This window comes from Chrysochloris asiatica, unplaced genomic scaffold, assembly GCF_000296735.1.
Source record: "Chrysochloris asiatica unplaced genomic scaffold, ChrAsi1.0 scaffold00130, whole genome shotgun sequence".
NCBI classification, from domain to species: domain Eukaryota; kingdom Metazoa; phylum Chordata; class Mammalia; order Afrosoricida; family Chrysochloridae; genus Chrysochloris; species Chrysochloris asiatica.
This window is the reverse complement of record NW_006408648.1, coordinates 7,615,537-7,632,926: the sequence shown is the minus strand read 5'-3', so window position 1 is coordinate 7,632,926 and position 17,390 is coordinate 7,615,537. Positions and strand designations below refer to the sequence as shown.

Genomic DNA, 17,390 nt, shown 5'->3' with positions numbered 1-17,390 from the left:
CTTCTGGTTGAGCTCTGATCATCCAGTCATTGAAGCCAGGTCAAGTGGGTATTATCTGCAAGTGTGTGTGTTCTTATGCATATGCCCTTTCTTCTTGTCAGCTGGATGCTTCACTCTCCACTCTAGTCCTCTTTGGCTATGTCACTGACTCTGGGCCCAAGTGTCCCCTGGTCTTGCCACACTGCTGGCCAACCAGGTCTCCACCTGGGTTCACAGGAGTCTGTTGACCATTGTAGGGCTTAGCTTGCAGCTTTGTTGCTGTTTTTCCCTAACTTCCCCTTATCGGTGACGGACGTGATCACCAATCAGAGTGTGTTTGCTCGTGTATTCCCATTGAGTCTTACTCTTGGAAGGGGGTTTGCCTTGAGGGGACCCAACCACTTGCCTTGATGTCTCCTGTGTGAGCAACTTGCTTGTTCTTGTAGTAATCAGTCAGTCTGCTGTTATTGTTTCGTATTTTTCCTGTCGGTCTTTCTTTCATGAAGTATCTTCTGTTCTTCTAGTTGCTCCAGGCTGGCTAGGACTGTTTTTTTGCTTTGCACTTTTTATCATTGGTAATAATTTTTGACATACAATATTGCAGCACCTAAATTGCTGATAGTCTTGGTGTCATGCCGCTGGATAATGCACTGGATAGCAAGGTTGGCTTGAACCGAGAGATCAGCAGCTCAAGTCTACTAGCCACTTCTTGAAAACCCTAGAAAGGGTCGCTGTTGAGTCAGACCGACACAACAGCACATGACAAACAACAACAACATCATTCTCAAATGTTTACTCACAGATGTTCATAGATCAGATTTATTATAAAGATACTGATAAGAAGATGCTTTAAATAAAGGTATTTGATTTACATTAGAACCAACATAGGGCAGAGTTGTAAGGTGGGGAGTACCTATACTACAATTTACATTCTCATTATTGGGCATGTATGTTGTTTCCAAGTTTTACAGTATTTACTAGAACTTTTTTGTACGCGTATATGGACATGTTTGTTGTAACACAAGTGGGTAACTTTAAGGAACAGAAATTTATAGTCTTGCAGTTTGGAGGCTAGGAGCCCAAATTCAGGACCTGGTTGGCTATGTTCTATATTTTGATATGAACTGAAAAAGAAAATGTCTTTTTTACTTTTTCCCCTGTCTTTTCTGCTATTTCAGGTGCAAGTGAAAGTATAGGGAAACATATGCTTGAAGCCTGCAACAATAATCTGGAGATGGCGGTAACTATGTTTTTGGATGGTGGAGGAATCGCTGAAGAGCCCAGTACCAGTTCAGCAAGTGTCTCCACTGTCAGACCACACACAGAGTATGAATTTATTCTTTATTGTTAGGAACATCCTCCTGCGTACATTAAGCAGTTATATTTTTATCAAAGGTTAATTCTCTGCTTTTGAAAAATTAAAGATTTGAAAGTGCATGAATATTTTATAAAAATCAGTAACAAAAAACACAAGGCTGGTCCCTGTGAGTTGGTTAACGATATCCCAACTAACTGACTTTTCCGACATGTTATGTCCCTCTATAGTCCTTGATATCAATCATCACTCTTCTCTTCCCTTAAGTCCCAGAGTTCAGCAACACGCTGCAATGTCTCACAGAACTCACAGTTGTCAAAAGAAATGGCTCATGAAATTATGGAGGCTGGTGAGTCCCAAACCGTAGTTTAGAGATCAGTCTAGAGGAATTTTCTCATCTGTGTAGTCTCAGGAACTTAGGAATCCAAATCGACAGGTCAAGTGACAGGCTATTGATGTATGAGGCTGTGGGAGCTGGTGAGTCAGGTCAGGTGATAGGACAAAAGTCCCAAGAACTGGAGGTTGGACAATAATGAGCCAGATGCAAGATACGCAGGGTAAGAGAGCAAGCTTTTCCAAAGCAGTCTTATAAATTGGAGTCAGACCATGTCCCCAAGGGAAACTAAAGGTGGGTGGTGCATTCTTAATGTTTTTTGTTGTTGTTAAGTGCCCTGGAGTTGGTTTCCATTCTTAGCAACCCTGTTTGAGGTTTCCAGGGAATGAATGAGTAGTGAGTTAGAACTCTGACTTTGCTGCTGTTCATACTGACCTTATGGTCGAGTGCTTATCCTGTGGTGCCATACCAGGACTCCTCTGAATGCATAGCTCAACTCTAATCTTTATTACTGTTTTTATTGTTAAGTACCATAGAGTCAGTTCCGACTCATAGTGACCCTGCACAGGGTTTCTGAGGCTGCAAATCTTATATGGGAGCAGAAAGCCTCATCTTTTTCCCGTGAAACAGCTGGTAGTTTCGAACTGTTGACCTTGAGGTGAGCAGCCCAATTCGTAACCACTACACTACCAAAGGAGTCCTGGTGTGGTGCTGTGAGTTAATGTGTCCGACTGAAAAGCTGTTTGAACCACAAGGTCAGTGGTTCAAGCTCAGCAGTTGCTCCTTGGAAACCCTATACAGGTTTGCTATGGGTCGGAACCGACTCAATGGCACTTAACAACAACAACAATGCTACCAGAGCTCCTTAATCTACTCCTTGTTGTTGTTGTTGTTGTTAAGTGCCGTCAAGTCGATTCCGACCCATAGTGACCCTGTACAGGGTTTCCGAGGGTGTAAATCCTTATGGGAGTAGAAAGCCTCATCTTTCTCCCGCGGAGTGGCTGGTAGTTTCGAACCACTGACCTTAAGGTTCGCAGCCCTATTCGTAACCACTACGCTACCAGAGCCCTACCTTAATCTTTATTCTTTAGCATCTCTTTTCAAAATGGGTCCATAATCACAGACATAGAGACTTGGATTTACAATACATCACAAAACGGAGGAATTTGACAAGAAGGGCTATAATAAATAATTAGCTGTCCTGCAGAAAGCATTTGTTGTTGTTGTTATGTGCCATGGAGTCGGTTCTGATTCATAGCCACCCTGCACAGGGTTTCTGAGGCTGTAAATCTTTACAGGAGCAGAGCGCCTCATCTTTCTCCCATGGAACAGCTGGTAGTTTTGAACTGCTGACCTTGCGGTTCGCAGCCTGAATTCGTAACCACTATGCTACCAGAGCAGAAAGCATTTAAAGAAGCAGAAATGACATAAATATTTGTACTGACATACTGTAAATTCTCTAGAGCACTGTTGTTGTTAAGTGCCGTTGTGTCGGTTTTGACCCATAGCAACCCTGTATGGGGTATCCAAGGAGAGGCTGGTGAGCATGAACTGCCGACCTTGTGGCTCAAACCGACTTTGCAGTCCAGCGCATTAACCCACAGCGCCACACCAGGACGCCTAGAGCACTGTTACATCTATTTAATTCTCAAAAGAACCTTATAGGATGACGTTACCAAGATTTCATAGGTAAGGAAGCAGAGGCATAACTATTTTCCCAAGTTGACACAGCAGTTGAGTTGCAGTTATAGAAGTATTGCCCAACAAAGCACAAATTTCCAATTCTAGATTTCCCTACATTGTCCCAGGACATTTTTCAGTTGCCATGAGTTTTTTTTTAAATAGTGCCATTTTGTAGGTTCTGACCCATAGCACCCTATATAGGGTTTCCGCGGAACAGCTGGTGAGTTTGTACCACCGACCTTGCGGATCAAACTGACTTTGCAGTCCAGCGCATTAACCCACACCACCACACCAGGACTCCAGTTACATGTCAGTTAATTATTAAAAGCACCTTTAGCATCTAGAAGTATAATCTAAAGAGAATAGTAATAAATGGCAGAGTCTTGGTGCTTTTACCCTTTACATTTGATTTCAGTATGAGTTCGGAAATAAGTGCCTGTTGGGAAAAATTCTAGCAATATTTAGAAAATATAGATGAACTATGTCCAAAGGAAAACCATTGATTTTGAAATAAAAAAATTTAAGAATCCTTAAATGAGTCTTTAATATTCATCATCCTTTATGACTCTTAGTGTTTATAATATGAGATACTAAACAAGAGGACTCGTCTTAAATAGGAACAGGAAAAAGACTTAAATTTTGTTTTTATTATATAGAGATACGTTTGAAAAGCCTTACAGGATATAATTTTCTCTTTTGTTGATCTAATTCTAGAGTGATGTTAATTTCCACATAAAGTGTGATAACCTCAGAGATAATTGACATTAAAAAAATTTTTCTATTTAATGTTGACAGTGTATTTTGAGTATGATAATCCTATTCTTCAACATAACTCAAATTATTAATGAAAATCAATTTGATAAACATGATTTAGTTTATCAGAATTTGAATAACAGATGCAGTCTATTTTATGGGACTATACCTGTATCCTTATTATATAAAGCATGTTTTCTTAATTCTGTTTAAAGCAGAACTTTGCTAAATGAATGTCTTTTCCTACTGAATTGCACTGTAATTGGACTTACCTTATATTACTAATTGCTTAACATTTTTGATAAACCAGTTAGTAAACCTGTTGCCATTGAGTTAGATTCCGTTTCATAATGACCTCTTAGGACAGAGTAGAACTGCCCCATAAAATTTCCAAGGCTGCAGTACAGTTCTTTGTGAATGCAGATTCCCTTTTCTTTCTTCCACTGAGCACCTGGTGGATTTGAATTGCCAGCCTTTGGGTGTGAACTGAGTGCTTAACCGCTGTGCCACAGGGCTCCTCTTAATATTTGATGATGATGTTGTTGTTAGTGGTGTTAAATGCCATGGAGTTAGTTCTAACCTATAGTGACCCTGAATAGGGTTTCCGAGGCTTTTAAAAAAATCTTTGCAGGAATAGAAAGTCTCATCTTTCTTGTGGGCTCAAACTGCTAACCTTGTGATTGGCGCAGGTCCAGTGCTTATCTTATGTAGCTAGCCATCATGCTTCTCAAACATTTGATGATGATGTTAATGTTCAGGGCCTTTAAGTCATAGTGACTGCTAATTCTTAAACTGTAATTTTCACTGTTAACAGATGGTTAGCACTTTTGGAACAAATGCACTTAAATGTGTAGTATTCAGGTTTTTCTGTGTAGGGACTACTACTTACCATTTTATCAGGTTAAGATTTGTTTTTTTGTGTGTGTAATTAAATTGTCTTAGATTGAGAAGTATATATAGAGATCAAACCTAACCAAACCCTACTGCCATTGAGTCATTTCTGACGCAGAGCAGCCCATATAGGGTTTCTGAGACTCTAAATCTTTACCAGAGTAAATAGCCTCATCTTTCTCCTGAGGAACAACTGGTGGATTTGAACGGTCAGCCTCTCGGTTAGCAACCCACAGTGCCAGCAGGGCTTATAGATACAAATACACATAGAAGAAGTCAAGTGATGTAATGATTTATTTAAGTAAAAGATGTTTTCTTTTAAAGTCTGTGTTTTCTTAAGCTAATTAATGAACGTATTACTTTTTGATGAAAAGATAATAGAAGTTTCTTTTGCGTGTGTTAACTATTCCTTAGGATTACAGAAATTCTAAGTGTAAGCCATAAGAAAGAGTATTTAACATAATTTTGAATTATCCTTTATACTTCACGCATTCTTTCTTTAACTAGATCTTCGTTGATTATAGGATATTCATAGTTATTGATGAATTTTTTATTTTGTAAAGTGCGTTTTAGATTTCTAAGTCTTAGCTACCAAACACAGGGAGTCAAGCTCAGTTATTACTATTGGAAACACTTGAATGAAAGTGTTAGCTCTAACTTAAATTTATATTCGTTATAAGCAGTAAGATAATAAATTAGAAAGTTATTTTAATTGCTATGGATATTAGTAGAGTATTTAATAATTTAGATAAAACTATAAAATAACTGATGTCTAAAGGAACAAACCCTATTTTTACAGTATATCTAAATGAGTGTTAAAATGCAAGAGATGAATTGTTAGTGGTGGTGCTGTGCCGTGGAGTCTGTAACAACTCATAGCGACCCAGTATAGGATTTCTGAGGCTATAAATCTTTACGGGAGTAGATGCCTCATCTTTCTCCTGTGAATGGCTGGTAGTGTCAAACTGCTGACTTGAGTTTAGCTGTCCAACTCACAACCACTACGCTGCCAGAAACTGTTAGTAGACCCTGTAAAAGATAAGTAACAATTAAAGATATATATACATTTATGTATTGGGATCTTGCTTAGTAAATAGTACTTACATTAGTCCTCTTCATAATCAACATAAAATGCACTGCCTATTTGTTTGAGCTTATTTTGTCATATGTTTATTATTTAATTATATATTACTTGATGTGATATAATAATGATTTTATTATTATATTTTTACACAAATAATGTATATGAGATTTTCCAAACCACACTACCCCCTGGCACATTATGTGTACTATATATGTGTTACATGCATGAGTATGTTATTTATGTGGGTGCAATATATGTGAAAAATAACGATGTACATGTATTTTTCTGTCTGTTTTCACCAGGTTTTTTCATTTTGTTTTTAATTCTTTATCTGTAATTTTTTGCTTAAAGAATTTTGTGTAGAGAACTTGAGAGGGAAAGGGAAGTATGTTTTATTTTTCTGTTCTCTTTATAAAACATGTGAACCCTCTATGACAGATACTTTATTCTACATAGAAACCATCTAAAAGTTATTATGACTCAGTATGGGTTCTGAACAGGGTCACTATGAGTCGGAACCGACTCCACGGCACATAACAACAACAACAATGCATCCTAAAAGTTACCATGTTTGGTTTTCATTCTTTATTAATTATTATGTATTCACTAATAATTAACAAAGAAAACAGTTAACAAAAAGTAGTTTTCATTTCACTATTTTCCCACTTTTTTTTTTTTTTTTTTTTTTGTAATAGAGAAGAAGTTCGTGCCCCAATTCCTCAAAAGCAGGAAATATTGGTGGAACCAGAACCTTTGTTTGGTGGTAAGTTTACCTCTTTTTCCTTAGTTTTATTTGACTTTACTGTTGTCTGTAATGTTTTAATGAAATGTCAAAAAATGTGAAAACTTTTAACACAATGTAGAGTCAGTTCTTGTGATTTTTATTCCTCTTAGGATAGTTGTACACCGAACTCTTTTTAAGGAGTGAACCAGAATAATAAAAAACGATGCTTATTGTAGAAAGCCAAAAGTAAGAAAGTTAGATAGAGAATTACTGTTCTATAATGAAAACGAAATTATCACCAGATAAAAGACTCACATTATTTATAATTTTCTAGATAACTGCATAATTGCTATATCATTACAATGTTGGGTATACTTTATTGTCCCATTCTTAATTTTGAAAGGGTTATTTCTATTTTAAACAGAGGAGACAGTAACCACAATTTTTGTAGATAATTGTGATTTCGATCTGAGTACATAGAGAAGATGGTGGAGAATGAGACATTTAATCAGATTTAAAGGAAATGTATAGTGTCAGCTTAATGAACACTTATTTTCCATTGGTGAACTAAGTATATTATATGTATTAGTACATGTTAAAAAAATAGAATATATAGTTTTAATCTGAGAAAACAGAAATGTATATTGTGGATAGTAAGAACAATAGTGCAGAGAAAGTTTGTTTTGAAAGTTGAGAGCAAGAGAGCTATAAGTTTTTAAGGTAAACTAGAAAAGAGAAGAAATAAGTTATAAGAAAAAGATGAAAATTAAATAAACCACATCTTTGGATTTGACAGAACATCTTAGTTTAGAGTTTTTTATGATAGACCTTTGGCATGAATTAAAAGAATGCACCCTTTATTTTCAAAAATATATAAAGGTGAGTGGAAGAAAACTAAAAGGTCTGCATACTGAATTATCTATATATGTGTGTGTATTTGTGTTTTCAGGACTATTAGGTTTAGCCGGCATTGTGTTGTTATATAACAGAAGTGCTGTTACATACCAGAAGCATTTTTCATAATTTTTTTTCACTGTATAATTGATTTTGGAGCCTTGGAGTAAATGCTTTTAGACGCTGCTCTATATTCTCCTTTTTTAAGGAATAAGAGAAAACCTGTGAATGGGGGAGACTATAGGAAATAGATTCTATGCTATCTTTTGAACAAAAAGGCAGAAAAATTCCATTTGAAACCTTAATTTCCTCCTTTTATGTCTGGACTATCATACATTAAGAAAGGGAATGAGTATGACTTTATCCAGTTAGGAAGCCTGTCCTAATTTTCATTGGTTAGACCTTTTTAACTTGAAGAAGGTCTTTGAAGATAACTATTTTCCTCATACTAGTATTGATTTAAAGCAGCAGTTTGTGTGGTCTAGGGTCCCTAATACAGGGGTTCTATAAGGTCAAATATTTTCATGGTAATACTAAGATATTTTTTGCCTTTATCATTGTGTCGACCTTTGCACAGACGGTTCAAAAGTAATTGTGAGGCAAACTGCTTGTATCTTAGTTGAATCACAGCAGTAATATCAAACAGTACTTCTTGTTGTTGTTAGGTGTTGTTGAGTCAGTTCCAACCAATAGCTACTCTGTATGGAGTTTCCCAGGAGCGGCTGGTGAACTTGAAATGCCAACTGTGCTGTTCACACCAGCTTTGCAGTCCAGTGCATTAACTCACAGTACCACACCAGGACGCCACCAAACAGTACTACTAGTTGTTACATTCTTCATAGTTACAGGCTCACTGTTTCAAGGGAAGGGGCCAATTTTGTTAAATGTTTATCCTTGAATATACATCTTATTGATAGTCTGTGTGATGAAGTAGGATGTATATATAAAACACGTTTGCATACTAAAATATGATGGCCGTCTTAAGTAAAAGTACTTGTATAATTGTTTGATTTGTAAGTTGAGCAAGCAGCTCTTGATATGAAACACTGTTTTACTTGAAAAATGGCTAACAAATAGTAGTGATTTGTTTTTGTTGTTTTGTGCCGTCGAGTTGGTTCTGACTCATAATTGAACCTAAGCAGAGCAGAATGAAACACTGCACAGTCCTGCGCCATATTCATAGTTGCTGCTAGGCTTGAGCCCATTGTTGCTGCCACAGTGCCAATCCATCTTAAAGGGGGTCTCCCTCTTTTTCTCTGTCCCTCCACTTTATCAAGCATGATGTGCTTCTCCAGAAACTTGTCCCTCCTTATAATATGTCTGTATGACAGACAAAGTCTGGTTAATGAGCATTCTGGTTGTACTTCTTCCAACATAGATTTGTTTTTTCTTCTAGCAGTCCATGGTACTTTTAATATTTTTCTCCAGTATCATAACTCAAAATGCATCCATTTTTCTGTGGTCTTCCTTAGTCATTGTTCAACTTTCACATACATATAAGGCTGTTGAAAATACCATGGTTTGGGTCAGACACACTTTAGTCCTCAAATTAACATCTTTGCTCTTGAACTAAGAGGTCTCGTAAAGCAGATTTGCCTAATGCGATGTATTTCATTTGATTTCTTGACTGCTGCTTCCATGAGTGTTGATGGTGGGTTCAAGCAAATTGAAGTTTTTCTTCAACTTCAATTTTTTCCATTTATCATGATGTTATTTATTGGTTCAAATTTGGGGGGGAGTGTTGTTTTATATTTAATTTTCCGTAAAGTCCACTGATCGTCACAAAAAACAGAAAATGAAACTAAGACGAAAACAAATGTCCAACTGAGATCTAATGGCCCAGGGCTATGGAAGGAGATGTGGCACTGGACTGCTGGGTGTGCACTAGGGCCTGGCTGAAGGCGGAGGGGAGACACAGGAGGTAATGAGGAGGCAGGGTGGCTGGGGGTTTTGTTAATCGCTGCACTGTGATGGCGTTGAGCAGGTTGTTTTCCTTCAGGGTCTGGCTCTCATCAGCCAGCTCTCTGTTTGGGAAGGAAGTCATGAGGACGAAGGTGGTGGCAGCCATGGCTGGCTGGTCATCCAAGATGAAGAGAGCTGGATGTCGCTGATCCTATGACTGTGGTTGAATTTCTGCACCAGCCTCCTACAGTTAGTGAGCTGGATATGGATATCGGTGGTAGGCTCTGACTCATTGATTGAGATGGAGGAGCTAGCTTTGGCTTCATTTTCTGCCTGTTTGGCTGGAGAGCTGGTATTCAACACCTGGGGGCAGTGCTGCCCAGTTTCTGACCCTTGCCAGTGAAGGCTTTGAAGGCTCCCTTGGGCTTCACAAAGTCCTTGTCTCAATGGTCTTCTGTGTCCAAGTTCACCTGCCCACCATGAGCTAACCGCCTCAGCTTGGCTGGCACTTCCCTCTTTGGATAAACTCCAGAAACTGGGCATTAAATGGGTCTTGCTAGCTTCAAAGCTCGCTATTGTCCAAGCTAAATCCACTCTTAAGAGCTTCAACACCACATGAACATCTTGACCAGAATGCTGTCTCCTTTCTCCTGACACGTATGCAGATTCTTCCCCTGGTGCTGCCCCAAGGCAGTAACCACCCCCTGCAAATAGTCTCAGTGTACTGGTCTCTTTGGGGCTTTGGTCACTCGCTTCACGGCTATGGCTCCATACTCCTTGGCACCTTTAAAGACATCATCCACTAGTTCATTGGGACTTTTCTTCTGGGGAGGTCCAACAATCTGTCATCTCTGAAGCCCCAACGTAAAACCTCTGGCCCTCTTCCTCCTTGTCTTGGTCATAAATGAGGTCTCGAAAGGATGTCACCCTATTATCACTGGGGCAGTGCCTCTGGACACTGAACTGGGGGCTACCTGTGAAATGGTCACGATGTCTTCATTCCCTCATAAAAGCTTGCTAGGATGATCTGCAAGTCACAGCTGCCAATTTGAGATGGAAGCGGACCCAGTCCTCCTCACACCCGTCACCACCACAAACTCTTAAGTGCATCCTGTCACTCTGCCACTATCCTTGCCTATTGGTCCAATTTTGAGCATTTTTGTTTCCTTTACATTGAGGTGCAACCCATACCAAAAGGCTGTGGTCTTTGATCTTCTTCAGTAAGTATTATAAGTCCTCTTCGCTTTCAGCAAACAGTTTTGTATCATCTGTATATCGCAGGTTGTTGATTAGCCTTTCTGCAATCTTGATGCCATATTCTTTATGTATTCCAGCTTCTTGGATTATTTGCTCAGCATACAGATTGAATAAATATGGTGAAAGAATAAATCCTGGTGCACACCTTTCCTGATTTTAAACTATTTAGTATCCCCTTGTTCTGTTCAAACAATTTCCTCTTGGTCTGTGTACAAGTTCCTATGAGCACGATCAAGTATTCCAGAATATTCATTCTCCACAGTGGTGTCCGTAATTTGTCATGGTCTACACAGTTGAAAGTCTTTGCATAAGTAAACAGGTAAACATCTTCTGGTATTCTCTGCTTTTAGCCAAGAGCCATCTACATCAGCAATGATATCCCTTGTTCCACATCCTTGTCTGAATCTGGCCTGATGCTCTGGCAGTTCTCTGCCAATGAACTGTTGCGGCCGTTTTTTATTAAAATACCTTTAGCAAAATTAACTTGCATGTGATATTAATGGTATTAGACTTGGGTATTTGGTACCATTTTCTTGTAAATGAACTAAGTGGGTCTGTTACTTAAAGGAACACATCTGACTACTTGTTTCCACTAATTAAAATAATGAGTGAGCTTTCAGGGACATATTAGAACTGTGGAAGATTTGTTTTAACCTTTATAAATAAGCGTGGCAGCTTCCCAATACTTAAAGACTTTCTGATAAGATCATCGATAACACTGTTGTTGTTAGGTGCCATTGAGTCATTTCCAACTCAGCAACCCCATGCACCACAGAGCAAAACATTGCCCAGTACTGCACAATTATTGTTATGCTTGAACCTGTTGCTGCTGTTACCGTGCCAGTCCATCTTATTGGAGATCTTTCACTTTCTTACTTACCCTCCACTTTACCAAGCATGATATCCTCCTCCAGTTACTGATCCCTCTTAATCACATGTCCGAATTGTCAACATCCTGGCTCCTAAGAAACATTCTGACTATACTTATTCCAAGACAGATTTGTTTGTTCTTCTGAAAGTCCATGGTACTTTCAGTATTCTTCTCCAACACCATAACATAAATGCATCAATTTTTCTTCAGTCTTCCCTACTCATTGTCCACCTTTTCACATGCATATGAGGTTATTAAAAATGCCATGTCTTGGGTCAGGTGTACTTTAATCCTCAAACTGGTATCTTTGCTCTTGAACACTTTAAAGAAGGTCCTGTGCAGCAGGTTTGCCTAATGCAGTACGTCATTGAATTCTTGACTGCTGCTTCCATGAGTGTTGATTGTGTATCCAAGCAAAATGAAGTCTTTGACAACTGTAATTCTTTATTTTGTTGTTGTATACTAAAATAGTCACTATTATGGGTACTTGAATAACTCAGTGAACAGATATTGTTAGATGACCAATGTATGACACCACAAAATTGTGTGTAGGTAAAAGATCCATTCAGAATGCAAAATACATTCATTCTTTCACCTCTGCCACATTTTATTCAATACAGGCAAGTCATTCAGTCCTGTCCACACAGTTCATACACAGAATGTGTATATAGGATGTAAAGATAATTGGGGACAATCTTCAAAGACTGCGTCTCACTTACACTGTTGTTGTTAAGTACCATCAAGTTGGTTCTGACTTACAGCGACCATGTTTAGAGTTTCCAAGGAACAGCTGATGGGTTTGAACTACCAACCTTTTGATTCAAATGACCTTTGGTCCAGTGTTTATCCTACAGCACTACATTAGGACTTTCTCGCTTACATTAGTGGATTTTCGTGGAATAGAATATGGAAATTTAATTGATAAAGGTTTCAGATTCCACGTTGCACTAAACTTAAAAAAAACTACCACTTGTTGAGTTTTGGTGGACTATCAAGATTAACCACAAGTGTCTGAAAAGACTATTAAAATACTTATCCCTGTGAGGCTAAATTTTCATTCTCTTCATATGCTTTAACTAACAGAATAATAGCAGATCTGAGAAGCCAGATACTAAATTTATAAAACTAAAAGAGTACTACTCGTCTCACTATATTTTTTTCCGCCACCTGTCCAACTCACATATTCTGACTTTGAAGCTTCCATTAAGCTTTTTTAGTTTTCTCTAGCTTAGCCTCTTTGGATTCAGTGACCAGCACTGCTAATATTTGCATATTAGAGTGAGAGTTCAGAAAACCATGTTAGCTTTGTTGCAAGTGGTTTGGTAGAACAACGGAACCAACCACACATTACAAAGGCAGGCAGAAGTAATGGTCCTAGGGATAGAGAGAGGTGTTGCATCCTGAGGTACAAGATTTTGGTTAGACTTACAGAAAATGAGGAGTAACATGGAAACAGGCTATGAGCCCAAGAAGTAAAAGAATTGCATAGAGGCTAACAAAAGACAAAGTAGTAAGAATATTCAGGAGATCAAATAGAGAGGCAGGAAATTGGGAGGAGAAGGGAATGTGAAATCAATGGACTATTGATTGGCCTGCCTTTGACAGCTCAAGAGTTGAACAGAATTGCCTTTTATGTGTTACTAGGTGCTGTCAATTCAGTTCTGACTCATATAGCAACCCTATACATAACAGAACAAAATGCTACTTAGTCCTGTGCCATCCTCAGAATCCGTGCTGTGTTTGAACCCATAGTTTCAGACACTGTGTCAGTTCATCTTATTATTGAAGGTCTTCCTTATTTTCACTTACCCTCTACAAAGTGTGGTATCCCTCTTCAGAGAGTATACCCTCTTGATGACATTTCCAAAATATGTGAGACAAAGTTTTACCATCTTCCCTCCAATTGAACATTCTAGCTGTACTTTTTTTTTTAAGACATATTTGTTTGTTCTGGCAGTCCATGGTAAACGAGTATATTTAATAATTTTTGTCAGCACCATAATTCAGACTCTTCTTTGGTCTTCCTTGTTCATTATCCAGCTCTTGCATGCATATAAGTGGATTGAAAATACCATGGGTTGGGTCAAGCACACCTTAGACCTTAAAGTGACATCTTTGCTTTTTTAACACTTAAAAAAGGGTCTTTTGCAACAAATTCACCCCATGCAATGAGTCTCTTAATTTTTTGAATGCTGTTTCCATAGGGATTGATTGTGGTTCAACAATCAAAATTTCATGTTCAAGTAAATTGAAAATATTGCCAGCTTCAGTCTTTTCTCCTTTATCATGACGTTGCTTAGTAATCCAGTTGTAAGGATTTTATTTTATCTTTGTTAATCATAGTCTGTAATTCTGAAGGCTGTAATCATTGATCTTCATCAGTAAGTGCTTCAAGCCCTCTTCACTTTTAGCAAGCAAGATTGTGCCATCTGCATATCACATGTTGTTATTGAGTCTTCCTCCAATCCTCATGCTGCATTCTTCTCGAATTATTTGCTCAACATACAGATTGAGTAAATTTGGTGAAAGAATATAACTCTGACACACACCTTCCTGATTTTAAAGGGAAAGTCTGTATTTCCTTGTTCTGTTGTATCTCTTGGTCTATGTGTAGGTTCCGCAGGGGCATTGTGCATTTGTGCTCATTAAGTGTTCTAGAATACTTCTCAATGTTATCCATAATTTCTTATGATCTACACAGTTGAATGTCTTTGCTTAATCAGTAAAACATAGGTAAATGTATTTCTGGTGTTCTCTGCTTAAGTCCTTTTGACATCAGCAATGATGTCCCTGGTTCCTCATTTAAATTTCTGGTGGTTCCCTTTCCCTTCACTGCCTAAATGAAACCGTCTTTTAATTCTCTTCAGCAAAATTTTGCTTGCATGTGCTAGTAATGATTTTTTTATATATATATAGACTCGACGGCACTTAACAACAACAACAACATATAGTTTGTGCATTCCATAGGGTCACCTTTCTTTGGAATGAGCATAAATACAGATGTCTTCCAGTCAGTTAACCAGACAATTGTCTTCCAACTTTCTTGGCATCGACAAACAAATGCTCCCACTGCTGCATAAATTTGTTGTAACAATTCCATTGGTATTCTGTCAATTCCTGGGGCCTTGTATTTTGCCAATGGCTTCAGTGCAGGTTGGATTTCTTCTTTGAGTACCATAGATTATTGATCCTATGCTTTCTTCTGAAGTGACTGAGCATCAACCAGTTCTTTTTGGTACAATGACCTGTGTATGCCTACCATCTTCTTCTGATGGCTTTCTGTGTCATTCAGTGTTTTCCCCATATTGTTAGGTGTCATCACTCATAGTGACCTTATGCACACTAGAAAACACTATTCAGTCCTGTTCCATCCTCAAAATTGTTCCATTTGAGCCCATTGTTGCAGCCACTGTGTCAATTCATCTTATTGGGGATCTTCCTCCTTTACATTGATCCTCCACTTTACCAAGCTGGGACTGGTCTCTCCTGATAACGTGTCCAAAGTATGAGATGAAGTCTCACCACTTTTCTTCCTAAGTGACATTCTGGCTGTATTTCTTTCAAAGAAGATTTATTTTCCCATAAAATTCTTTAATTGTGCACCTCAAGGCTTGAATTTGTTTTCATTTCTTGCAGTTTGAGAAATGCTGAGCCTGTTCTTCCCTTTTGGTTTTCTAACTCCAGGTCATTCCATATTTCCTTATAATACTTTTGTCTTTTTCGAAATCTTCTGTTCAACTCTTTGACCTCATTATTTCTTTTGCTTTTGTTACTCCACATTCAAGAGCAAATTTTAGAGTCTCTTCTGACATCCATTTTGTTTGTTTCTTTCTTTCATGCCTTTTTCATGACCTTTTGCTTACCAAAGGTGGATGGGGAAGAGAGCATGAATCACTTAGTAGATGTTTGTTGCTGTTATTGTTAAGTACCTTCATTGTTAAGTGCCTTCTAGTCATTTCTGCTAAGGAGCTCTGGTAGCGTAGTAGTTACGAATCGGGCTGCGAACCTTAAGGTCAGTGGTTCGAAACTACCAGCCGCTCTGCGAGAGAACGATGAGGCTTTCTACTCCCGTAAGGATTTACACCCTCGGAAACCCTGTACAGGGTCGCTATGGGTCGGAACCGACTCGAAGGCACTTAACAACAACAACAACAATGTACGATAATGTCAGTCACCCCACAGCTCTTCTGATCTTCGGTTATTACTGTTCTGTGTGTCAAATCAATTCTAAATTCATGTGGATATGATATACTTAAGGTAGTGCTTTAGCCTTTGTGGATTTGTTTTTGTTTTCTTCAGCTTTATCTTGAACTTAAATATGAGCCATTAATGATACCGCAGTTTTCCCCTGGCCTTGTTCTAACTGATGATATAGAGCTTCTCCATCATCTTTTCCCACAGGTTTAGTTGATTTGATTCCTGTGTATTTCATCCAGTGAGGTCCACATGTATAGTCATAGTTTTTGTTGCTGATAAAAGGTATTTACAATAAATAAGCTTTTGGTCTTGCAAAATTCTTGATGTCATCCCACAACTCTACTGGTCTTCGGTCTTTAGTGTTTAATATGTCAGATCTGTTCTTCAGATGATCTCTAAATTCAGGTGGGATATTTTCAAGGTCATATTTTGGCTCTCGTGGACTTGTTTTCATTTGCGTCAGCTTCAGTTTGAATTTTCATATGAGTAATTGATGGTCTGTTCCACAGTCTGCCCCTGGCCTTGTTTTCACTGATGATATGGAGCTTTTCCATTGTCTATTTACGCAGATGTAGTCAACTTGATTTCTATGTGTTCCACCTAGTGAGGTTCGTGTGTATAATAGTCTCTTATGCTGTCTAAAGAAGGTATTTGAAATGAACAAATCATTGATTTTGCAGAATTCTATCATGCGATCTCCAGCATCATTTCTATCGTCAAAGTCGTATTTTCCAACTACTGATCCTTCCTCTTTGCTCCCAACCTTTGCATTCCAATCACCAGTAGTGATCAATATATCTTGATTGTATGTTTGATCAATTTCAGATTTGAAGAAGTTGGTAGAATTCTTCTATTTCATCCTCACTGGCTTAGGTGGTTGGTATGTAAATTTGAATAATAGTCATATTAACTGGTCTTCCCTATAGGCGTATGGATATTATCTTATCACAGACAGCGTTGTATCTCATGACTGATCTGGATATGTTCTTTTTGACAATGAGTGCAACACTATTCCTCTTCAATTTTTCATTCCCGGCATAGTAAACCATGTGGTCATCACATTAAAAATGGCCAATACCAGTCCATTTCAGCACACTAATGCCTAAGATATCGATGTTTACGCATTCCATTTCGTTTTTGACAGCTTCCAATTTTTCCAGATTCATACTTTGTATATTGGTACAGTCCATGTTCTGATTTTCAGTGGATGTTTACAACTGTTTCTCTTCAGTTTGAGTTGTGCCTCATCAGCAAATGAAGGTCCAGTGTGCTTTTCTCCCACGGGCTTTACTCGATTCGCATCATCACAGTCAGCTCTACTCTGAGGAGGCAGTTCTTCCTCAGTTGCATTTTGAGTGCCCTCCAACCTGAGGGGCTCATTTTCCGGCACTGTATCTGACAGTGTTTCTCTTCTATTCATAAGGTTTTCAGTGACTAAAGATTCGGAAGTGGTTCATCACTCCTTCTTAGTCTGTCTTTGTCTGGACGCTCATCTGAAACCTGTCC

At 38.3% G+C, this 17,390-nt stretch overlaps 1 protein-coding gene and 1 pseudogene across 1 annotated transcript in view; one reads left to right on the top strand and one right to left on the bottom strand.

Moving 5' to 3' along the window:
- UBXN7 (UBX domain protein 7) overlaps positions 1 to 17,390 on the top strand; it is a 68,908-nt gene that overhangs the window by 19,883 nt on the left and 31,635 nt on the right. The window contains exons 2-3 of the mRNA XM_006869392.1: positions 1,158 to 1,305; positions 6,735 to 6,802. Coding sequence (XP_006869454.1) covers positions 1,158 to 1,305; positions 6,735 to 6,802 — 216 coding nt within the window. The remainder of the gene's footprint in view (positions 1 to 1,157; positions 1,306 to 6,734; positions 6,803 to 17,390) is intronic.
- On the bottom strand, positions 9,489 to 10,669 carry LOC102826160 (annotated as a pseudogene).